We start from the raw sequence: 26,183 nt of genomic DNA on the forward strand, positions 1-26,183 counted from the left end.
CTTTCTTCATCAAATACTACATCTCGACTGAATATGAGGTGATTAGTGTCTATATCAACCAACCGATATGCCTTGTGGTTGTCACTGTAGCCGATGAACATCAATTTCTGACTCTTTGGATCCAGTTTGGTGCGCGTAGCATCTGGAATCCAAACATAAGCTGTAGAGCCAAAAACTTTCAAATGACTGATTTTGGGCTTCCTGCTAGACCAGGCTTCCTCTGGAGTAATCTTCTTAACGGCCTTTGTGGGAGACCGGTTTAGAAGGTAGACTGCAGTGAAGACCGCTTCCGCCCAAAAGTGTTTTGGAACATTTCTATGCTCCAACATAGACCGAGCCAACTCAATGACTGTACGGTTCTTGCGCTCAACAACACCGTTCTGCTGTGGGGTGTAAGGTGTGGTAAGCTGATGTTTAATGCCATGTGATGCACAAAAGTTGGTGAACTTTGTAGAACAAAATTCCCCTCCATTGTCGGACCGAAGAGTGACTATCTGACAGCTAGACTCTTTTTCCACTAAGGCCTTAACCGTTTGAAACATGGTGAACACCTCTGATTTCTGCTTAAGAAAATAAACCCACATGCGTCTGCTGAAATCATCAACAAATAATACAAAATACCTGCATCCAGTGAATGATGGAGTGTTCATGGGACCACAGATGTCTGCATGAACGAGTTGCAAGACCTTGGATGCTCTCCAAGCATCTCCATCTGAAAACGGAGTCCTATGCTGCTTTCCAGCTTGACACGCTCCGCAAACTTCATGATTTTGAGTTTGAATCTCAGGTAATCCTACGACTAGATCCTTTCGAACCAACTGAGAGAGATAGTGGACATTGAGATGCCCATATCGCTGATGCCAAAGAGTGCTGATGGAAGTACTCCTAGCTGCCATGGTGAGCTCCTGAGAACCAATAGAATCAACAAGTCTATAAAGACCATGATCATCAATACCAACTGCAACTGTAGTGCGAGTCTCCCTGTCAACAATGCTGCACTTGTGCAACCCGAAGACGACATCCAGCTGTGGTGAATACTGCATAATCTGACTGACTTACAGTAGATTGAGCTTCATACCAAGTACAAAGTATACATTGAGGAATATTAAATCCCTCCCACCAGATGAAATCTGAACGTTGCCCTTGCCAACAATAGTATACTCTTCACCTCCACCAAAGATCACTGAATCAATGAAAGGCATGTACTTTGTAAACCAATCCCGAGGATGTGTGAAATGTCGAGAGGCTCCAGAGTCAATGTACCAGGCTGATGATTGAACATCATCAAAGGAGGTTTGGGCCATGAATGCATAGAAGGTAGATTCCTTCTGATCAGAATGCATGGCAGAATTGGCTTTCTGCTTGGACCCTCCCTGTTTGGATTGCTGGGATGCTATCAATTTCCGGCAATCTTTCACCAAATGGCCATATATATGACAGTAGGAACACTGTAAGCTCTTCTTTTTGGAAGACTGTTGAGGTTGACCTTGACCTTGTCCTTTCTGTTGGAAGGACGGAGCTTTACCCTTGTACTTATGCGAAGTTGAGGCTGTGAAAGTCTGTTCAGTGGATGAACTAGCGCTGCTTCCAAACTGCTACTTCCATCGATCCTGTTGGAGCAGCTTGTTGCAAAGATCAGGAAACTTCAAATCAACACTAGTAGAAGAGATATTGAGCGTATCAATGAAATGCTCGTAGGATCTGGGAAGGCTTTTTAGCGTGATCACTACCATATCCTCTTCCACCATGGTTCAACCGATAGCTTCTAACTGATCACGGATGTCCTTGATCTTCGTAAGATGTGCCTGGATAGATGACTTCTCATCCATCATGATAGAAAACAACATATTCTTCAGAAAGAAAGCTCGGCTCTTGTCGGACGTTTCATGAAGATCCTTCAAAAGATCCGAGATCTCTTTTGCTGTTTTACCTGAAGGCACCTGTGGGAGTTGATCATCTGTGACAAAGAGTTTGATAAGCATGGCAACCTCTCGATTCTTCACATCATGTTTGTCTTGATCATCACCTGTTGTTGTAGGACGAGATTCCTTGCCCAAAACAAGCTGATCAAGGCAACGATACTCAAAGATGGTAAGCATACGTTGTTTCTAGATGTTGTAGTTGCGGTCGTTGAACTTCTGGCTGTGTTCCAACATGATGTTGGTTAATGATGCCATCACGGAAATTGAGGTTGATCGAGGTCAACAAAGTGAAAGCAAGAGACAGAAGAATCTGATTTTTAAAAAAATCAGAATAGAAATAGCTGCTGAAAAAACTGAAACCCTATAGGAGAATTCTGGCACAAATTTCAAGGCACAAATTTCGAGGTTTGGAAGAAACCCAAAAATTAAAATTTTCTACACACTTAAAACAGCATAAATGGTGCCAAAAAACAGCAAAATCCCAACATCCACAAAATAGCAAAAATTGTGAACTATTTTTAAATTCCAAGGCAAATTTGCTAGCACAAAAAGAGGCACGGAAAACGAGGCACCCAGAAAAATCTGAGACCAACCCAAAAAAGCTCTTGAAAAACCCACCAAGAATCTGAAAACAGAATGCACATCCGACGGCTCAAAAATTGAGGTACGGAAAACAATGCACCCCAAAAAATATGACGACGACCCAGTTGAGCTCTCGAAAAACCCACCAAAAATCTGCAGTCAAAATAAAATTTCGACTTGAACAAAAGGGTCAAAACCCTAGTCGAAAATTGCAGAAACCATAGGAAAATTTTCAACCTGCAAAAAAAAAACCGCCCAGGAAGAGAAAAAAAATCTGTTTTTTAAAAAAAAAATCTCTTCAATAAAAACTTCGTTAATAACAAAAATTTTCGAAATTTTTAATTTCCATGCTCTGATACCATGAAAAATAAATTGAATGAATGATTCAATAATACACACGTATATATAGAGGTTACAAGACGATGTTCTATAATTAGAACATAATTTAAAGTAAAAGATTAAAAAGCTAAAAGCTAATTAATTAAAAAGAAAAAGCTAAATGCTAAATAAAGCTTAAAAGCTAATTAACTAAAAAGCTAAATGACCATTAAACAAGGAACTAAATATAGGTGACTAAAATATAATTAAATATTCTAATAAGGACCACATGGGGCCGAGGGGTACAAATTTTTCACTCTTGGGCCTAGAGTCGAGGGTCGTTTTAAAGGCACCCTATTGCAGTCTCCCATACAAACCCTATATTGATCAATTGTTGAGGTGAGCTAGAGAGGATCCTCAATTGTAAAAGGAGAGAGAAGGATGACATGATAGAGGGGAACAGCTTACAAGCCTCACTAGGTATGCCGCCTCATGGAAATGACTAAGGGCACCATGAGGGCAAGGGGGGCAGAATTTGTGCCCTTGGATCTTGAGTAAGGGATCTATATATATATATATATATCCCCTGGAATGGATATGTCTCATGATCTATATCTACATTATTATCTAACTTGGTTGCAGGTTTCCAAACAGACTTATCCTATCTTATTCTTGGGTGAAAATTATATCTCTAACCATATTACATTCTATGTCTAATTTGGATTTCTGAAAATGGGAAAACTGTAAGGTAATCCCAAAAGGGGACATTACAGTTCAGCAGCATTGGATCATCTTCAACATTCAATGTAGAGCATCTGCCATCATTGCACAAGACTCTACATTGAGGGGGCACTGCATTGTCTCTCTTCTTCTAATCTCTTATGGTAAAAAAAATTTCCTCGCATGGGGTTTTCTACATCTCATTCATCACTAAGAGCATCTTGTTTTCATCTCTCTTTTGGGGAGGAGTTTCATGCCACTAGGTTTTCTCCGTTTGTGAGAGATTGCATTACATTTGTACATGGGTACCTAACATTGCCTAGTAGCCAAGACCCATCTTGCATCTTGCATCTTGCATTGTTTGCATTTGTGTACATTCTCTCTAAGTTGCACTTAAGGGAGAGTGTTGGTGTAAAAGGGGTATTGTACAAGTGTAGCTCAACACCTAGGTCCTAATTACACATGTTATTTGAGTTTACTTAGGGAACACATAAGAAACTTCCCACTTTTAGTGGATTTACCACATTATCGCTTTTCCACCAGTCATAAGATTAAGACACATGTAATAATCTGGGAATTTGAACTTGGAAGTCCACAAGGAGAACCCAATGATTATCCCATCTAGACTTCACAAAACATCTTGATGATAAATTCTTCATTCAATTCCGATACACTCATGTAACAATGTCATCTAAACTAACTGAACCTCAAATTGATTGCAATGGACAAAATTCGCATGCATTTGAATCATATCATAATCTTCTAATATAACCAAAAAAATAGAAGATGCAAAGACCAAAGAGCTTAACAAACCCAATCTCAATTGAATTTAAATTAAATGACAATATTTCATACTTTACAGCTTACAGTTCAGGAGTTAGTTTTAGATTTGAGAAAATTCCAAGGATACTAAAATTTAATCATCCATTTCTTGCATTTTTAGTAATATCACTTTGGCCAAAAATTTGAAATCATCGTCTAGCATTATCTAAATCAGAAATCCCAGAGGAACATACCAAGTACAGCAGCTGGAAAGTTGAAAGCAGTAATTACACCAACTATGCCCAGGGGATTCCATACCTATCAAGTTCCAATCAAACAATATATTGAAGCTTATGTTTGGCTTATGATGGTCATGAATCAATATAGGTTGTAAGTAAGAATTTTGTAATGAATCATTCCATCTTTGAAATTAGTGATTACACCATGTCCGGAGAATTTCATACCTATTAGGAATTTTGTAATAAATTATTCATTTTTTAGATCTAAAATGTCTAACAGGTTTTCTCTAATGATATGCCAATAGCCCTTCAAACACAAAAAGATCAGTTTTGAAGAAAATGCAACATTATAACTATAATTCAAATCATGGTTGAAGTTAGAGAATACCTCCATCATCATATGATTTGGCCCTGCAGAGGAATTTAAAAGTAGAAATTTTATCAGAAAGCAATCAAGTGAAAAAACTGAGCATTCGCAAAGTGTAAACCAAATACAAACTACCAATGTACATGAAAATTTGAAATACTTGATTAAAATTTGAAACAATATGGAAACATGCTTATCAAGGACCATAAACTGGTGCATCTTTGCACACATAAACTTTAATTATAGATTACAAATTCTTCAATTAAGAAACCTAGTTAACAGTTAAAGTCCAACTTATGGTAATTAAGATATCTATATCTATAAATTATGATTTGGTTACACCTTAAGAAGCACATTGTTTATCTTTTATATTTGAGCACAAACAAAATACTTACCAAATTTCCTTATCAATCGGGTACTGATCTCCAATAGATTCATTCTATTGTATGCCACTGTTAGGGACTCTTTCACTAGTTGCAAGTATCTAGATATTATTGTAAATGAACTTTTATTATCGGTAAATGTTTGTGCATCTCTGAATACTCAATCCTTAGTGTAATGATGCATTTCTAACTTGTTGAAATTGTTGCCATTTTCACTGAATATGAATGGGTTGAGAATTTTACTAAGAAACACATTTTCCCAGCTTGATCATTTCACAAGATCCCAAGCAACTTAGGACAATCTTAAAATTATACTACAGGTGACAAATAGTCATCAAACAGAACCATAAACTTTCAAGTACCACAAAGTGTACTGCAATTGAAATCTGTTAAAGATGATAGCTTCGGTCAGATAAATATGATCATGAATAAGACTTACATCATCAGAATACTTCATATATGTATACCAATATACATAGTAATAATCATTGAGTTTATTATCACTATGTATATTAATATATATACATATTCTTTTCATGAATAAATTAAATGATCTAAAGGTTGATCATATATCGATTGTCATAAAATCGGTGATCATGTATGATCCACTTCCTGTCAATAAAGTGTATCGTCTATCCTCTTTCGATCCACCATAAATCGATAATGTGTATCAATTTATCTAAACCGATTATGTATATTGATTAACTGATTTTTCAGTTTAACATACCAATTGTGAATCGGTTGTGTTAACTGAATAGTTAACCACCGATTATGAATCGATGTCTATTTAATTGTTTGTAATGGCAAACGGATTGTTAATGCCACCAATTATGAATCAGTATTAGTTTATAATAATAGACGGTTTGCTAATGCCACCGATTATGAATCGGTATTGGTTATATTAAATGGACAGACATATCAGTGGAGGGACATGCCTCCACATGTGTGGAGACATGTCTATCCATCGATGTGCCTCCCCATTTTATATATATGATTCACAAACAGATCGAGGAGGAGCGTACCAAAATCAATCAGTGCAAATCTTAGAAGATCGATCTTATTCTAAACACAGCGATAGTTGTGATATAATCAGCAGCACTTGAAGTATTATTAAAACTTAGGAAATCAATATACTTTGTGAACACACTATCTCCCTTCATACTAGCAGCAACCTGCAAGATTCATAGGTTAGTAAGATCATCAATTGTGAGATAATAAAATTAAAAGATACCTCTATTTTGCTCATTAGGAAAAATCACATACAGTAGGGTCTTTGAGGTTGGCGCGGTGCGCTCAACCCGGGGAGTCGACCCATCGAAGCATACACCTCCCCTATATAAGCTATTTGTCCGATTCCCACACCTGTGTAGTTTGCACCTCAGATCAGGACATCGGCCCCAACTTCCGAACTCGCCTGCAATGACCGAACCAGCGCCTTGGTGCGCACCTTGCAACGCACAGTGCCAACATTCGCCTTCCTGCACATGGCAGGTCATCGGACCCAAATTCCGACCTCGCGAGTATGCCTACATATCAAATCGGTCATCGGACCCAACTTCCGACTTCATCCATACCGTAGGGTCTTTGAGGTTGGCGCGGTGCGCTCAACCCGGGGAGTCGACCCATCGAAGCATACACCTCCCCTATATAAGCTATTTGTCCGATTCCCACACCTGTGTAGTTTGCACCTCCGATCAGGACATCGACCCCAACTTCCGAACTCGACTGCAACGACCGCACCAGCGCCTTGGTGCGCACCTTGCAACGCACAGTGCCAACATTCGCCTTCCTGCACATGGCAGGTCATCGGACCCAAATTCCGACCTCATGAGCATACCTACTAATCGAATCGGTCATCGGACCCAACTTCCGACTTCATCCATACCGTAGGGTCTTTGAGGTTGGCGCGGTGCGCTCAACCCGGGGAGTCGACCCATCGAAGCATACACCTCCCCTATATAAGCTATTTGTTCGATTCCCACACCTGTGTAGTTTGCACCTCCGATCAGGACATCGACCCCAACTTCCGAACTCGCCTGCAACGACCAAACCAGCGCCTTGGTGCGCACCAAAGTGCGCTCCAGAGGTGCGCACTTTTGGTGCGCTCCAAAGGTGTGCACTTTTGGAGGGCACTTTTCAAACCCTGCAGGAGGGCACAACCAGGGGAGTCGACCCATCAAACCCAACACCTCCCCTATATAAGTTATTTGTCTGATTCTCATACATGCGTAGCCTGCAGGAGCGATTAGGACATCGACCCCAACTTTCGGCTTCTAAACGAAAACAAGGTCTTTGAGGTTGGCGTAATGCGAACAACTAGGGGAGTCAACCCATCAAACCCAACACCTCCCCTATATAAGCTATTTGTTTGATTCTCATACATGTGTAGTCTACAGGAGCGATTAGGACATCGACCCCAACCTTTGACTTCTTAACGAAAACAAGGTCTTTGAGGTTGACGTAATGCGCACAACTAGGGGAGTCGACCCATCAAACCCAACACCTCCCCTATATAAGCTATTTGTCTGATTCTCATACATGCGTAGCCTGCAGGAGCCATTAGGACATTAACCCCAACTTTCGACTTCTTAACGAAAACAAGGTCTTTGAGGTTGGCGTAATGCGCACAACCAAGGGAGTTGACCCATCAAACCCAACACCTCCCCTATATAAGCTATTTGTTTGATTCTCATACATGTGTAGCCTGCAACAACGATTAGGACATCGACCCCAACTTCTGAATTCGTCTACATTGACCGCACCAAAGGTGCACGCCTTGGTGCTCACCAAAATCCAACTTCCGACTTCTTCTGCAATGCAGGGTCTTTGAGGTTGGCGCAGTGCGCACAACCAGGGGAGTCAACCCACCGAACACAACACCTCCCCTATATAAGCTATTTGTCTGATTCTCATACATGCGTAGTCTGCAGCAACGATTAGGACATCCACCCCAACTTTCGACTTCTTAAACAAGACAGGGTCTTTGAAGTTGGTGCAGTGCACACAACCAGGGGAGTCGACCCATCAAACGCAACACCTCCCCTATGTAAAGCTATTTGTCCGATTCTCATACGTGTAGTCTACAGCAGCGATTAGGACATCGATCCCAACTTCCGAATTCGTTTGCATTGACCGCACCAAAGGTGTGCTCCTTGGTGTGCACCCTGGAGTGCACTTTGGTGCTCACCTCGATGCACACTTTGGTGTGCACCAAAGGTGCGCACCTTGGAGCGCACCAAAGGTGTACACTTTGGAGCGCACCACATAGGGTCTTTGAGAGGTTGGCGCAGTGCGCACACCAAGATGGATGTTGAGGTGCGTGCCGAGGTGGGTGGGTGCTAGGGTGCGCTCCATGGTGGGTGCCACAGTGGGTGCGTGCTAGGGTGGATTCCAAAGAGGGTCGTAGGGTGGGTGCCAAGGTGGGTTGGTGACATAGTGGGTTCAAAGGTGGGTACTAGGGTGGGTTCCAAGGTGGGTCACAGGTTGGGTGCCAGGATGCGTGGGTGTTAAGTTGGGTGCCAAGGTGGGCCCCTGGGTGGGTGGGTGCTAGGGTGGGTTTCAAGGTGGCCGCGAGGGCGGGTGCCAAGGTGGGTAACAAGTTGGGTGTTACGATGGGTGAGTGCTAGAGTGGGTGCCAAGGTGGGTGGGTGCTAAGGTGGATGCCAAGGTGGTTCACAGGGTGGGTGGGTTCTAGGGTGAGTTCCAAGGTGGGTCACAGGTTCAGTGCTAGGGTGGGTGTCGAGGTGGGTGCCTGGGTGCCTGGGTGCTAGGGTGTGGATGCCAATGTGGGTCATTTCTTCATGATGGCAAGTGGAGTCAGATTTGAAGATCGTCTTGAAGGAGCAACAAACTTTGTATCATGGAAGTTTAGGATCATGCTTACCTTGAAGGAGAATGAACTAGATTCATTTAAAAAGGGAAACATACCTGAACCAAATGATGATGTTAAGAAAATTCAATGGAACAAGAACAATGGAAAAGCCATGAAAGTGATCGTGGATGCAGTTAGAGACCATATAGTTCCAATTATTTCAAAGTATGACACAGCATACCACATGTTTAAATCACTTGAAGACATGTATGAAATAAACAATGGACTCCCAACATCATGTGAATCATTTATTCAAGGAATAAGTGCACGTTCAAAGCTTCCCAAGTTCGATCGGTTGAAGACGGATTGCATTCAAGAAGAATCCAGATTGATTACCAGGGGGATTGACCAAAATGCAATCAATGAAGACATTCTTGTGTTGAATTCTCACTCTCACAAGAAAGGCAAGAAGAGGAACTTCAAGAGGAAGAAGGACAGGGGCACCAATAGAAAAGGCTCTTCCAAGAAGAGGAGGGACATGTCTCAAGTGCAGTGTTTCAGATGTGATAAGTATGGACATTATGCCATGAAGTGTCTGGATAGGCCAAAACAGCAAGCCTCCATTGTTGAAGTTGAAAAGGCTAGCATGGAGATTGAACCCAAGAAGTTTGTCTTCTATTCAGCCTTATCAAGCCAAGTATCAACCAGTGTCAACACTTGGGTAATTGATAGTGGAGCCTCGCGCCATATCACCGGATTCAGAGAACACCTAGACACTATGGTAAAAAAATCTGATGAGGAAGTAACAATTGGGGACGATTCTAACTACCTAGTCAAAGGGATTGGAACTTGTACCATAAATTTAAAATCAGGCATATCTCTTCAGCTTACAGGAGTATTATTTGTGCCAGGAATAAAGAGAAATCTAGTCTCCATTTTTGCACTTGAAGACAAAGGGTACAGGATAACCTTTATGGAAGGCAAAGTCCTAGCATGGCCAAAGAACTCCACAATCAAGAAGGCTCATACTATAGGAGTTAGACATGGATGCCTTTACAAACTATGCACTACTCCCACTCAAGCCCTAATTCATGAGACTTCAAATTCAAACGAGATTTGGCACAAAAGATTAGGGCATCTCCATTTTCGTGCTCTACCCTCCATAGAGAAAGTGGTGATTGGTTTGCCTAAGCTAAATCAAAATCATGAAGGAACTTGCAAGGGTTGTGCCCTAGGAAAGAATACAAAAGGAACTTTCCACAATAGTGATAGCAAATCTAAAAATTTATTAGAACTAATTCATTCTGATTTATGTGGACCCATGTCTGTAACCTCTATAGGAGGATTCTTGTACTATGTAATATTTGTAGATGACTTCTCTAGGAAAACTTGGATATATTTTCTTAAATGTAAAGAGTTTGAAGAAATCCTTATAAGGTTCAAGGAATTCAAAGCTCTTGTCAGGGAAGAAAATCAAAACATTAAGGGCAGACAATGGAGGGGAATATAGTTCAGACATTTTTAAGGAGTTTTGTGTAAATACTGGGATTAGGAGGGAGTTTACTATACCTTATGATCCCCAACAGAATGGGGTAGCAGAAAGAAAGAATAGGACCATAGTAGAAGCTGCTAGAGCTATGATGTATGATCAAAACATAGAAACTTCATTTTGGGTTGAAGCCTCTAGAACAGCTGTCTACATCCAAAATAGATGCCCTCATTTACATCTAGATAACAAAACACCTAAAGAAGCATTTACTGGCATCAAACCTGATATAAGTCATCTAAGAATCTTTGGTTGTCCAGTCTACTTACATATACCTAAAGAAAAGAGGTCTAAGTTAGAACCCTCAGGCAGAAAAGGGATGTTTGTAGGCTATAGTGAAACATCTAAAGCCTGTAGGATATACATACCTAGCCAAAGATTAATTGAACTTAGCAGAGATGTCATCTTTGAGGAAGACATTGCTTTCAGGAAATCCAAACACTCTCTTGAGATAGAAAATCAAGATCCTCCTGACAATATGGAAGAGGATCATGCTCCTGAGATTCAGAGGGAGACTCCTCAAGAAATTGACAGTGAAGATCAAACTGCTCCTTTAAATGAACCCAGTAATACAAACCGAAAGAGACCACTTTGGGCTAGGAAGATGATTCAGGAAGCCAAGAATTATACAGCACCAAAGGGAACCTTCAAGGAAAGCAAGAGACCTCACAGATTCTCTAGCTATGTAGCCTTGATGAGTGAGATCATAAATTCAGAACCATCATGTGTTAAAGAAGCTCTCAATCATCAAGTGTAGAAATATGCTATGTCAGAAGAGTATCAGTCCATTGTAAAAAATGATGTCTGGGACATCGTACCAAAGCCTAATGAAAAAATTTGTCGTATCATCAAAATGGCTCTTCAAGATCAAAAATGCTGCAAATGGTAGCATTGAAAAACACAAAGCCTGATTTGTTGCTAGAGGGTTCTCTCAGAAAGAAGGAATCGATTATGAAGAGACTTTTGCCCCTGTTGCCCGATACACTTCAATTAGAACAGTAATTGCCATTGCAGCATCAAAGGGATGGAAGATCCATCAAATGGATGTGAAGACTGCATTCCTACATGGCACTATTAAGGAAGAAGTCTATCTAGAGCAACCTGAAGGATTTGTTATACATAAGGTTGAATCACATGTTTGTAGATTGAAGAAGGCCTTGTATGGACTCAAACAAGCCCCTAGAGCCTGGTATGAAAGGATTAATCACTACGTCTTGGGATTAGGGTTTTCCAAGAATGATGCAGATCCAAACCTCTACTTTAAGGTATGTTGATGACTAGCTAATCACAGGAGAAGATCGCCTAATTACCCAGTGTAAAGAAGACTTAGCTTCAGAATTTGATATGAAGGATTTGGGTATCCTACATTACTTCCTTGGATTAGAAGTTTGGCAGCAAGTAGATGGCATCACTCTGAATCAAGGAAAGTATGCTATTGACATTCTGAAGAGGTTTGGAATGGAGTGCAGACCCATGTCTACACCTATGGAAACAAACTTGCACAAATTGAAGGAAGCAGCAGTAGACTCAGAATTTGCAGATCCCACTCTCTACAGACAAATAATTGGATCCTTGATGTATTTGGTCAACACTAGACTTGATATTTGTTATGCAGTAAATGCACTTAGCCAATTTATGTGTGAACCAAAGGAGATACATCTTGTTGCAGCAAAACACATTCTGAGATACCTTCGAGGCTCAATTGGATATGGTCTTAGATACAAACATGTAGACCTAGATCTACATGGATACACTGACTCAGATTGGGCTGGAAGTGTTGTTGACAGAAAGAGCACATCAGGATGTTGCTTCAATTTAGGATCAACAATGATCTCATGGATCAGTAGAAAACAATCCTCAAATGCACAGAGTTCTACAGAAGCTGAGAACATTGCAACCTCCATGGGAGCAAGAGAAGCAGTGTGGCTTAGGAAATTGCTTGTAGGACTGTTTGGACAGCCCTTGAATCCTATCGTCATCCATTGTGACAACCAAAGTTGCATCAAGCTTTCAGTGAATCCAGTGTTTCATGATAGATCAAAACACATTTATGTTAGAAACATGGTGGAAAGGAATGTGATTCAACTGGAGTATATTAGTACAAGTGATCAGACAACAGACATCCCCACCAAGCCACTCTCCAAGATAAAGGTTGAACATTTTTCGGGTTAAACTTGGTACGGTTGAACATGTAAATTAAATTTGAGATTGAATCTCTAATTATTTTTATTTGTACTAATATTTAAAGATGTTTAATGTGTGTTGTGACCTTTTCACACATCACCCCATTGCTAACAGGAACCCCCTCTTTGTCGGCTTTCTGCATTGTTAGGTTAGGGTTTTGGCTACTGAGTGGGCAATTTTGCGTTTCCCGTGCCCGAGTCTCGGAGTTTTAATCATGCCTAGTGTCGTCTAGGGTTCTTGAAGTTATAGGATCAAGTTGCAAACGTTGATATTTTAAAGATCCTAAGTTTTGTCTAAGTGTAGACCTATTGAGCATTAGCGTGTTTTTAAACACGCACATCAGTGATTTTAAAGTGCCAAGATATTCACAGACCTTTTAGAGTTGTTTTCTCGCTCCTAAGGTATTATTTAAATTGATTTCGCACTTTATTCCGATATTTTCCTAGCGTTTTGCTCATATTTTTGGAAAATTAGCCTAAGTCCAGTTTAAATTTAATGTTTCTAAGTGATTTTGAGTGGTTAAAATGATAAAATCCTTATTCCAAGGGTTAAAGGGTCAAAATTCATGCTAGAGGTGTTTTTCCACTCACATTCCAGACTACCCAACCCATTCCCCCACTCAAAATCCATACTACATATGGGTTTCCCCTGAAATCCATACTGGCTACTATTTTCCCCCACTATTTATCCATACCTGGGTTGAATTTCCCCTGGAAGTGCTAAAATTTGGCTAAGTGTTAGTATTTATCCAGACTGCCAACAATTTTCCACCAGGATTTTGTGACAGCTAAGTGAGGATTCTTGTCCGGATTTCCATCCAAACAGAGGTCGATTTTCCCCTGAGGGCATTTGTAAGGATTTTTGTCCAGATTTTCATTTTCCACTGGGAATATTTTTGAAGAGTTTTGAGTCCGGATTTTCATCCAGACTGAGGTCGAAATTCCAACAGGGAGGTTTTTTCCAAATCAAGTTAGTTTGGAGTGTGGATTTTTCAATCCATACTGCCATTGAATTTCCCCTGGGGGTGATTTTTTGCAAGTAGTGTATTTTTGTCTGGATTTTTGTCCAAGCTCATATTGATTTTGGGAGGTTTTTGTGTGCAATTTTGATGAAGTTATGCATGGATTTTGTCCAAGCATGGGTCGAATTTCCCTTATGGGCTAAATTTTGGCATTTTGATGATTTTTGAAGGGATTTTTCAATCCCAACCCAAATCGATTTTCCCCTGGAGGCTTATTTGGATTTAATTTGCAATATTTTAATAAGTAAGCCCCATTTTTAATTGCTTTTAAATAATTATTAATGATTATTTAAAATTTAAAAGCAAAATTTAATAACTTGCAATAATCATTTAATATTTGAACCTTCTAGAAGCAAGTTAAGTTTTCACCAAGCAAGTACTTATACAAGTGTTTTATCCCACATTGCTTGTGTGGTGAAAGTGAGAGGTGAAAGCAAGTATATGAGAGGAGACTTAGCATTATTTTATTATTATTTCTGCTAGGTGTCTCCATGAAAGCGATTTTTCTCCAAGTTGGGCGAATTTTTTAGCAAGGCGTTTTTGTGAAGTGTGGGATTGAGGATTTATTTTCCTCCATTTTTTCTAGCTTGCTGATCTATTCCTCTTGGCTGCCATTAAAGACCAATTTCAGAATTTCGATTTTGCTAAGTTTGGCAATTTTTTCAAACTTTAGCATTTTTTAGTGAAAATTGGCAATTTCATGTTTGGAGACTTAGGCGATTTTTCCTCCACCATTTTGCTTGTTGTTCTGACCTTCATTGCTGCAGATCAAGGCTGCCATTAACAACAATTTTCAGATTTTAGTATGGCGCCATAGTTAAAAAAATTCGATTTTGCTTGGGAGGTGATTTAGTGCCACATTTTGATGATTTTCATGCATTCTTGATGGCTGCCATCATTTCCAGCCTGCTGCTTCGCTTCAGATCTGAGGTTTGCTTCAGATTTTGACCTCCATTAATGGCTGCCATTAATTTTCAAACTTAAGTTTTTATTGCCCAGCCAATTCCAACTTAGGTATTTTGCATTTGGAGGTGTTTTGTGGAGTTTTCTGTGCATTTTTTAGACCATTTTATCGTTGTTGCAGGTCTGAAAACTCCATTGTTAGGTGGTTGTCCTCAGAAATTTTCATTTCCAGCCACCTAGCCATTTTTGGTGATTTTGCTTGGAGATGATTCCTTAGCCATTTTTCATCATTTTTCAGGGATTTTAAACCACTTTGCAAGGTGTTGGTAAGTCTGAAGTATTCAGTTTTCAGACTTGTCCTCAAAAATAATTTTTTTACCAGCCATACTTACATTCCTGAATATGATTGTTTTGATCATCAGAACTGATTTTTATCAAGATTATGCACATTTTGAAGATTAGAACATATTTTAAAAGTCTGATTTTCAAGTCGTCTTCAGAATTGTTGACCTCCATTGATTGACTGCGGAAGGTGTCTTCAGAAATTCATTGTTTGAAAACACAACCTTTCACACCTTTCCTTAGTCATCATTTATCCGGTATACTCCTTTGCATTTTAGCTTGCATATTTTCTAAACATAAGGAGGTATTCAATGAATTTTATGGAAGGCTTTCATGCCTTAGTGTTGTCACACTTTGAACTTAATTGCTAAAATTTACCAAGTGTATGGATTATTTTCCTAACTCCATGCTCTGAATTAGCTAAATCTTTAGAAAGTCAGGAATTTTATTACGAACATTATTTATTTTCCTAAGTCTAACTTCGAGCTTTGTACAGGTGTGATGTCAAAGTTCCAGAGCTTAAGATTTCATCCAGATGGAAGGAGATCGTTGATACAAACATGCATTTCCTAGACTTCGACCAGATGCAGCGTCGGATGTTCGGAGTCAAAGATTAGGTTCCTTCCCCAACATATGCGAATATTATGAAAAGTGGCATTTTCCATGCCGCTGGATCTCCACAGTCCATACAGTGCAGTGAGCTGATCCCGGTGTGTGCACGATGTTACGATCCGCTCACAAGAATGATTAAGAGTCCTAAGGGCGTTGTCATCGCCTACCTTGCTGAGGATGCCATTCTAGAGGTGTTCGGAATTCCACACGGAATAGACATGAAAGATGTGACCAAGGAGGATTATGCAGAAAGATACACGAAGAAGATGGGTGTATGCAAGAATTTAATTAACAAAGAGTGGATGATTGAGCCTAGGTCTCATCATTCCAAGGCTCCCAAGACACTTATGTACATAAATTTTAAGGAGGAATATAGTGATTTGATATTCCTACTCAACAGAGTGATGGGGATGCCGCAGGGAGCAATATTTGATGGATGGATGTTCTACTTCATCCAGGATTGTCTTAGAGGAACGCTAGTGAATTGGTCCAAGATTATAAGTGACAATCTGGATTTTCAGCTGAGGAATGTATAGCGGTCCAAGTCATTCGCCATGACTTCTTACCTGGTGTACCTGCTTGCACGGTTTGTTTCATACAGAGGATTAATATGCAAAGGTGAAGTCGGGAATGGGCAAGGACAATTCAAGAGTTATGAATGCTACCCCCAGCTAAGCATGCATAGAATTGAAGACTATAAGAGAGTGAATGATGCATTCACTATGTACATCACACGGATGCTGCAAGGCGGAATCCACAGAAGATTGTCCAAGGAGGCAACAGAGTTAATAGAAAAATATGGATCATGGTATATACAGTTTCCCACTTTCACATACCTCAGGATTCATGGGTTTCAATCTGAACCCTACAGACTTCCTAGGTATCCAACCGACAGAATGATATTGTTAGAAGTGGTGAGACAACTTCTAGAGTTCGATGTTATCCAGAGAGAGAAGCACATGACAGGAATGACATTCCCTATTTCAATTGGGAAGACGTCAGAAGTTTGCCAATCCACCATAGCCGCCAGCACTGCGAGTGAGGAGCTTGCATTCTATCGATTTGCTACCTACAAGAAGAGAGAAAGATTCGATCCAGACAAGAAGGTCGGAAGAATCAGAGGAGAGAAGTTCACTCATAAGATTGACATAGAAGATTATTGGGCTAACCTGATGGACGAGCAAGCAGTGAAGAGAAGAATGTGGTCCAGAATGTCAGTGGATTTCATGAGGAAGTGTGGACTTTTCCTCATTCCTGAACAGGTATTAGATGATAGAGATCATACACATCCACAGTATGAGAGTGAAATGAAGAAGGCAATCCTATTGCCTAATTGGTCAAAGTCAGAAGAGATTGACTTGAGTACATTGATGAGGGAGGTCTTGAATTTCTCCCGCCAATGGGTGGATATGCAGATGAATAAGTTAGTTGACATGGGTGTTCCCTTCACTTATGAAAGGATGAAGATGGAAGAGTCTACTTCCGAGGATGATCAGAGGACTGTCAGTGATGTCAGGATTCATGCAGACGAAGAGAGTCAAGCTCCCAAGAGAAGGAAGAACACGCCAGGAGAAGTCAAGGCCAGAGGGAAGAAGATTGAGGAGGTGAAGAAGAAACAGAAAACTATCATTCCTCCACTTATCATTCCTTCACCCCCTCCCAGTGTGTCATCAATCGAAGTGATTGAAGTAACAGAACAAAACAAGGAGACTCAACAGTGTTCGAACAAAGTGATACTACCAGAGAATATTCAGGAGTTCCATGCCACAACGACATCTGCACCTCCTGATGAGAATAATGATCAGTCGGACTCCCCTACTGTCCTTTTGGAAGTTAGCTTGGGAAATGAGGTATATGATTGGACCAGGGATAATCCTAATGACAATGACGATGTTATCTCGGCATTGGAAGGGCTTGATCGAGAAATATGTCTCGATGATGGTATGGAGAAGGCCACTATTCCTGAATGGCTGATGAGAAGTATGGAAAAAAGTAAACAAATGATAGAGGTGCAGCCTATTGATGATATTGATGACTACCTAGCTAGGAGTGCTAAGGAGAAGGAGCCCAAGAGAGCGGAGATTTTATCGCACATAGCTAGAGATGAGACAGGAATGCAGATTGCGCAGATTGTTGTTCCTATTGCAGGCGTGACAACGGACATTGCTACTTCTATGGATTTCCAGATCACTTCAGTTGCCCTTGGTCGTACATCCAGAAAATAGGAATTCCAGGAGATTGGTGAAAACCTCCAGGCAATCAATGCAAGGTTAGACAAAGCGGTTGCGGAGAATGAAAGGTACAAAGAAGAAAATATTAGACTCAAAGAGTATATTGCAGGAACAAGGCGTGAAAATCCCACCCTTATTTCCCCTATTGCAGTTGACCATGGAATACATTCACACTGTGAGGTAGCGAGTGGTACACACTCAGAGGTGGAAAAGTGGATTGAAAGCACAAGAAAGCAGGCAGATGATTTCCTTACTCACTTTGTTCACGCATATGATAGGACAACAGGGCTTATATTCAAAATCCAGTATTTGGAGGGAGTTTGGGATGAATTCCGGCCTATTCAAGACAAGACTATTCCATGCCTCCAGGCATTGAAGAAGATTCCTAATTCCACCTTGGTCAACGAGAACATTGTGCACAGTGGAGGCAGATATGATTTCCATGGCTAGTATTGTTCACTAGCCGTGAAGAAATCAACTTATGAGAATGCCCAGTCGAGTTGTATGGAGATGGAAGGATTAATTTGGGACATTCAAATGAAGATCCTTGCCTCGATTGAGGAATTATTGGGTGTTGATGTTAGTGATGCTAGTGGTTTACATTTAGCCAAATTAAGAGACGAGATGAAATTTATGTATTTTTGCCAGTTGGACTCTTTGAAGAAGAGTCAGATAGATGACTTGGTCTCTTTGTTGATTCATGTTCATAGTTGGCAGAAGCTCATGCCAAAAAGGGAGAACACTTTGAATGCTTGCTCGGATTCACTGGACGTGATTGATTTACAACAGGATACCTTGCCTAGCATTTCCATGGAGGAGTTAGATTCAATATTGGCTAGATTCTTGGAGTATGCTAGGAGAGAGAGAGATGCAGGGAGGAATCTTCTAGAAGATTCCCTATTTGATGACTAGGTATCTTTTCATTGGGCCATATGTGGGTGGCACCATTTTTTATGTAACCCTAATTAGGGCAATTCTAGGGTTTTGTTGGCATGATCTCAGCCGTTGATCTTAGATCAATCTGGGCCATCCATTTTGTAAGAGACTCTCTATATGCCCCCTTGTCTCTCATTTGTAAGGGAGAGTTTTTGTAGAATTGTTCATATATGCCTATTTGAATCCTAATCATTGTTCAATTGTTGGTGATTTTGCTCTTCAAGTGTTTTCAAGTGTTGTATTTGCATTCATGGTTCTCAATTCCTCCAAGTTAGATTAGAATTTAGATTAGAATTTATTTTCATGTATGTTAGATTGAGTGGAAGATTTGTTGAGTATATTTGTGTGGAATCCTTAATCCATACCACTAGCCTCTTGCCGCTGGTAAGTGCACCTTGTGTGGTCAACTGGAATTTGAGTAAGCATAACTTCAACTATTACGCGTCCATGCGTAAGCCCCCAAGTGAAATGCAGCAATTCACATCAACCACTGAACTTACCCACTCGTCAAGATCTGACATGTAGAAACCTTGGAATCATTTTAGTTGATCTCATTCTTAGCATAAATTATCTTGGTAATTTATTCTGTATTGTTATGTGCATGAAAAACACATCAACAATGTGTAAACTCTTTTATCGTCATGTGTGTGACTCCATGACTTCATGGGCCACTGAACTTACCCACTCGTCAAGAACTGACATTGAGAAACCTTGGAATCATTTTAGTTGATCTCATTCTTAGCATCTGAGGTGATTTTGTTCAAGAGAGGGTAAATTAACTTGGTAATTTATTTTGTATTGTTATGTGCATAAAAAACACATCAACAATGTGTAAACTCTTTTATCGTCATGTGTGTGACTCCATGACTTCATGGGCCCCCTGTGAACATTGTTGAAAGGTTTCACTAGCATGATGGATATCATGTGACTTGATATCTAAGGACATATCATAATAGTTAATATCTCTTAGACATTATGGTAGATATCATGAGACTTGATATCATTAAATAAACCATAATAACTCTACAAGAGATCTTCATGGTGGATATTAGGAGTCTTGCAGGATTTAAAATACATGCAATATTTCTAGATTATGAATGATCTAATCTATTTTAATTTCAAAATCACATTAAATCTTTATAATGCACATTAAAAGAAAATACGATTCGTGGCATCCTTCCCCTCTTGGAAGAGACATCGTCTCGATGTCTTGCCACTCATCAATAATCACAAAACAATAATATCTCATAAAATGTCAATCATACTTCAAATTCAAATAATAATACCAAGAGCACACAGGCTATCCAAGTTTACATCATAAAATTTAAATAATTGTTTCAAAATATCCAAAATTAAATAGCAATTATTTCCTAAGAAAGCAAATGAGGAAAATGGCGGTCAATTGTCTCAGCATCCTCCCATGTAGCACTATCCTCAGAATATTGGTCCCACTGAACCTTATACTGAGTGAAATCTCTGCTACGTAGCTTCACACTATGCTGATCTAGGATTCGAATGGGCTCCACTAGCACCACCCCTCGATCCTGAACCTGCAAGGATTGCCAATCAAGAATATGAGATGCATCAGCATTGTAAGGTTTCAATAAAGACACATGAAACACATTATGGATTCGAACTAGAGCAGGGGGTAAAGCTAATCTATAAGCAACTGGATTGATAACCTCTAGATCAAAGGGTCCCACATATCTTGGAGCCAATTTTGATGATTTTCCAAACGAGATAGAGCTCTTATGAGGTTTGACTCTCAAAAAGACTTTATCTCCTGCAGCAAATTGTCTAAAAGTTCTATTTCGATATGCATAACTCTTCTGTCGGTCAGCTGCTTCCTTCAATCTACTCTTAATCAACACCATCTGCTCATCCATTTCCTTGAGTAAATCTGGACCAAAAATGATCCTATCCTCTAGTCTATCCCAGCTAATAGGTGTGCGACATTTTCGCCCATAGAGTGCTTCAAAAGGTGCCATCCCTAATGATGCATGAAAGGAGTTGTTATAAGCAAATTCAACTAAGGGCAAGTACTCCTCCCATTTGTACTGCTGATCCATGCAATACATTCTCAAAAGATCCTCCACTACCTGATTAACCCTTTCTGTTTGGCCGTCAGTCTGAGGATGATATGCTGAGCTAAAATTTAGCCTTGTTCCCAATGCTGCATTCAATGTTGTCCAAAATCTGGAAGTCATCTTGGTATCCCTATCAAATATTATAGTTTCTGGAACTCCATGTAACCGAAAAATTTCTTGCACAAATTTCTTGGCAAGAACAAATGATCCATCTTTTAGATTACCAAGCATGAAATGTGAAACTTTCGTCAACTTGTCCACCACTACTAAGATAGTGTCATGCTTATTCTTACTCATCAGTAATCCTTGGATGAAATCCATACTGTACCTGCCACTTGTATTCTGGTATAACATGTTGGAATAGAAGTCCTGCTGGATGAACATGTTCAGCTTTTACTCTTTGACATTCCAAACATTGTGCTACATACTCAACCACTTCTTTCCTGAGTTTAGGCCAGAAATACAATGTTTTCAAATCAGCTACCATCTTTGTAATTCCAGGGTGTCCTGAATAAGGTGTATTGTGCATCTCATGTAAGATCAACTTCCTCAACTCTCCCCCTTCTGGTATGTACATCCTTCCTTGGTATCTCAAAATACCCTCTGGTTCTATCTCATATCCATCATAGCGATGGTCTGAAGAGTCTCTTTCCAAGGCTTGTTGCTTCAAATTTGTCCTTGTTGTAACCATTGCAGATAGGTGTCTTCTTCTGCTGAGAGCATCAGCTACTCTATTTTCCTTCCCTTGGATATATTCAATACCAAAGTCATACTCACTTAGAAATTCAAGCCACCTTCTCTGTCTTGCATTTAGGTTAGGTTGTGTAAAAATATACTTCAATCCTAAATGATCCGTTTTAAGCTCAAAAGGCTTCCCTAAAAGGTAATGCCTCCACATTTGCAATGCATGCACAATAGCTAGTAGTTCTAAATCATGAGGAGCATAATTCATCTCATATTGCTTTAGCTTTCATGATTCATATGCAACCACCTTTCCTTCTTGCATCAATACTGCTCCCACAACTTCACCCGAGGCATCTGTAATTACTACAAAATGTCCATTGGGATCTGGTATAGTTAATACTGATGCTGTTGTCAATTTCTGCTTCAGGAGTTGAAATGATTCCTCACACTTTTCAGTCCATTCAAACCTTTTTTCCTTTTTCTGAAGTGAGGTAATTGGTGCCGCTATCCTGGAAAACCCTTCCACATATTTTCTATAATATCCAACAAGTCCCATAAAACTTCGAACTTCTAAAACATTCTAGGGTGTTGGCCAATCTACTATTGCTTCTATCTTTGCAGGATCAACTGAAATTCCTTCAGCGGATATGACATGACCTAAGTATTGCACCTTTTCCTGAAAGAAGGCACACTTAGAGAATTTCCCATAAAGTTTACGATCTCTCAATCGTTGCAAAACTATCCTCAGGTGCTTCTTATGTTCTTCTTCATTCTTAGAATAGATCAATATGTCATCAATGAAGATTAAAACAAAGTCATCCAAGTATTCTCTAAAAATACTATTCATGAGGTTCATGAATGCTGCTGGGGCATTAGTTAAACCAAATGGTACAACTGTGAATTCATAGTGCCCATACCTTGTTCGAAACGTAGTCTTAGGAATGTCTTCATCTTTTATCCTTAACTGATGATATCCGGATCGAAGATCAATCTTGGAGAATACAGATGCACCTTTCATTTGATCAAATAATTCATCTATCCTTGGTAGAGGATATCTGTTTTTGATGGTTACTTTGTTCAACATCCTATAGTCAATGCATAACCTCAAAGTACCATCTTTCTTCTTTACAAAGATCACTAGTGCACCCCACAGGGGTACGCTTGGTCTAATAAAACCTTGCCTTAGCAATTCTTGCAATTGAGCCTTAAGCTCATACAGTTCTGTTGTTGTCATTCTATATGGAGCCTTAGATTGCAGCTCCGTTCCAGGTAAGAGTTCTATAGAAAAATCGAACTCTCTCTTAGGTGGTAACTTGGTAAGATCTTCTGGAAAGACATCTAGAAACTCTGCAAGGACAGGATAATCTGTAGGACTTTTCTCTACATTATTCAAATCATTAACCATGACGGCAATGATGGAACATCCTTTTCTTTGGGCCTTCTTGAGTTGCATTGCCGAAATGTATCTCAATTCAAGAGGACTTTGAGACCCGAAAATTTCAACGGAATTCCCAAAATCATCCATGCAACTAATGACCTTATCTTTACAGTTCACTATGGCTTTATGTTCAGTCAACCAATTAATACCTAAGATCACATCATATGATCCTAGTGGTGCAACATAAAGGTTAACTTGGGTTTGGAAACTAGGAAGTTCTAATTCACTGCAAAATAGACAAGTATCTACCCTCTTTTCTGCTCGATTTCCATACTGAACCATCCATGAATTTGAAATATAACCAGGTTTAACAGATATTCTAGAAACTACTTGTGGATCAATAAAACATTCAGTAGCTCCCGTATCTATTAAAATAGAAACTGTTTGTCCAAAGAGCTTACCCGTAATCTGGATAGGTGCGGCTTGGAAATCAGCTTGACGATTGTCAACAGCAGCGTGAATCTAATGTTGAGGGGCTCCTTGCTGATATGCTCCTCTCTGTGCTGGGGTACGTTGTGGACATTTGGAGGCGTAATGACTCCCTCCACAATTATAACACCCATCCCTAGGACCAGGATGGCCACCTGACCTTCCTCTGTCCATATTTTGTCGAGCATTGGTGTTATTGTTTGCTTTCTTATTTCCATCCTGATTCGCTCTTCCTTTTTCCTGGGTGTTGGGTCCCCTCTTAAGATTTATTATCTGCCATGATCTGATATTCATTATGGTAGGCATCATGAGACGTGATGTCAAGTGCACATACCATAAATATGGATATTTGTGAGATATGATGAATATCATGTGATTTGATATTCTTGGTTATAACATATCTTGCTTCACAATTAATGGATCTATTGTGTTATACTCTTGGATACATTTTATCCTCCCTAGCTAAGAGGGAGTGTTAAAGATGATAGCTTCGATTAGATAAATATGATCATGAATAAGACTTACATCATCAGAATACTTCATATATGTATACCAATATACATAGTAATAATCATTGAGTTTATTATTACTATGTATATTAATATACATAAATATTCTTTTCATGAATAAATTAAATGATCTAATGGTTGATCGTAAGTGAATCGGTTGTCTTCACTGAATAGTTAACCACCGATTATGAATCGATATCTATTTAATTGTTTGTAATGACAACCGGATTGTTAATGCCACCGATTACGAATTGGTATTAGTTTATAATAATAAATGGTTTGCTAATGCCACCGATTATGAATCAGTATTGGTTATATTAAATGGACAGACATATCGGTGGAGAGACATGCCTCCACACGTGTGGAGACATGTCTATCCATCGATGTGCCTCCCCATTTTATATATATGATTCACAAACAGATCGATGAGGAACGTACCGAAATCAATCAATGCAAATCTTAGAAGATCGATCTTATTCTAAACACAGCGATTGTTGTGATATAATCAGCAGCCCTTGAAGTATTATTAAAACTTAGGAAATCAATATACTTTGTGAACATACTATCTCCCTTCATACTAGCAGCAACCTGCAAGATTCATAGGTTAGTAAGATCATCAACTGTGAGATAATAAAATTAAGAGATACCTCTATTTTATCTACTAAGAAATCTAATCTACATTAACAAAATCTATAGAAGCTTGTGGGAGAATGTTCAGTATTCATGAAAATCTGTAGAGACAAGAGATGAGAAAAACAATCTTAGCCAAAGCCTTGTAAACATTTTAATTTGTCTTTTACAAGACAACACAATACAGAACAGTGTGTAGGGATAAGCCTCTCGTCAAATTGAAAGGGGAAACTCCTTGAGATCTAAAACTACCCTGGACACTAAGCTATAAACAAAACAAAGTCATTCACACTATACAATATCTCTTCAAGGGTTTTGTATAAAAAAAATAACTACCTATCTGCCTGTCCTTTAGTCTCGGATATGAGCACAAGACTGGTAACAGCTCGCCTCACAAGCAAGATTTTCATATACTATGAACAAAAGCAACTAATGTAAATATAACAAAACAACTTCCTGCTGGATAAAATAAAGACCAGCAATCAGATGTAAACATGATTTCAAGGAAAGGGATGAAAATCCAGATCAAAAAACAATTTCAACAACTAAATTGATAGTTTGAACACAAAGTTACAACCCAAATGGATAAATAAAATCAATACAAAGCTTGACACTTAGTGATCACACAGTAAACCAACTTGAATGACACTTGATCAAGATGTCTCTGACTGTTTATACAAGGATTGTGATGGGCTCCTGCCATATTTTGGTAAGCATCCTATCGAGTTAAAATGGAAAGTTTTGAACCCATTTAACATACATTGTCCAATTTTCTGTCCGGAGTTTAGTGATAAATTGGGGCCCTTATTGCCACAATGCTACAGATTCAAAATCCAATGTCCTGTTTAAAATAGTAAAGAAATTGACCTTTCGTGATGCTCCAATATGCTGAAGGTTTGAAATACTATTAGCTTCTCAGCTCAGAAATGTTCTATTGGGGAAGAGGGACCTGCTCCTCAATAGTTACAGAACTATCTACTCTTAAAAAAGTAAAACATTGTCCATATAACTGAAAAATGAAAATATGTCCAATGCAATAATGAAAGTTTCATGTCCACATGTTCAATTATATATTTCATTACTCTAAGGCTAAACTATCATTTCACACAGTCTGTATATAACATTATGAATATAAATTTATCCATTACCAGTTATAAGCAAATCTATGAAATATAAGTCCAATTATTGCAATAATTAAACATAACAAGGTATAAAAGCTCACGTTCTGAAGGTATAATAGAACCATTCAACTGCCGACTTAAGCCTACTGCATAATCACACATGTCAATAATTTCCTGCAAAATTTTAAAGTTAATATTAGGCAAAGAAATATTGGAAAAAGCATCTTTAATCCAGTGTTATGAATTTGATATTTCTCTATATAAGTAATTTTTGAATAACAATGCAATGATATGAAAATTAAAATGAACTTTCTCCATATGACTAACTGAAAATGTTGCTTCATGAAAAGAATGTATAAAGTTGTGTACAAAAAATTCAGACCATACTGCATTAAAGTGACTCTAT

The 26,183-nt window shown here is 39.2% G+C and overlaps 1 protein-coding gene across 4 annotated transcripts in view; it reads right to left on the reverse strand.

Annotated features, from left to right (window-relative positions):
* The window catches only part of LOC131038391 (aldehyde dehydrogenase family 7 member B4), a 116,438-nt gene that overhangs the window by 59,400 nt on the left and 30,855 nt on the right, over positions 1–26,183 (reverse strand). For all 4 annotated transcript variants that reach the window (XM_057970812.2, XM_059216807.1, XM_059216806.1 and 1 more), the window contains exons 6-8: positions 25,879–25,951; positions 4,932–4,954; positions 4,559–4,622 (exon numbers count right to left, since the gene is read on the reverse strand). In XM_057970812.2, the coding sequence (XP_057826795.2) occupies positions 4,559–4,622; positions 4,932–4,954; positions 25,879–25,951 (160 nt within the window). The remainder of the gene's footprint in view (positions 1–4,558; positions 4,623–4,931; positions 4,955–25,878; positions 25,952–26,183) is intronic.

The sequence above is a fragment of the Cryptomeria japonica genome, chromosome 2 (genome assembly GCF_030272615.1).
Source record: "Cryptomeria japonica chromosome 2, Sugi_1.0, whole genome shotgun sequence".
NCBI classification, from domain to species: Eukaryota; Viridiplantae; Streptophyta; class Pinopsida; order Cupressales; family Cupressaceae; genus Cryptomeria; species Cryptomeria japonica.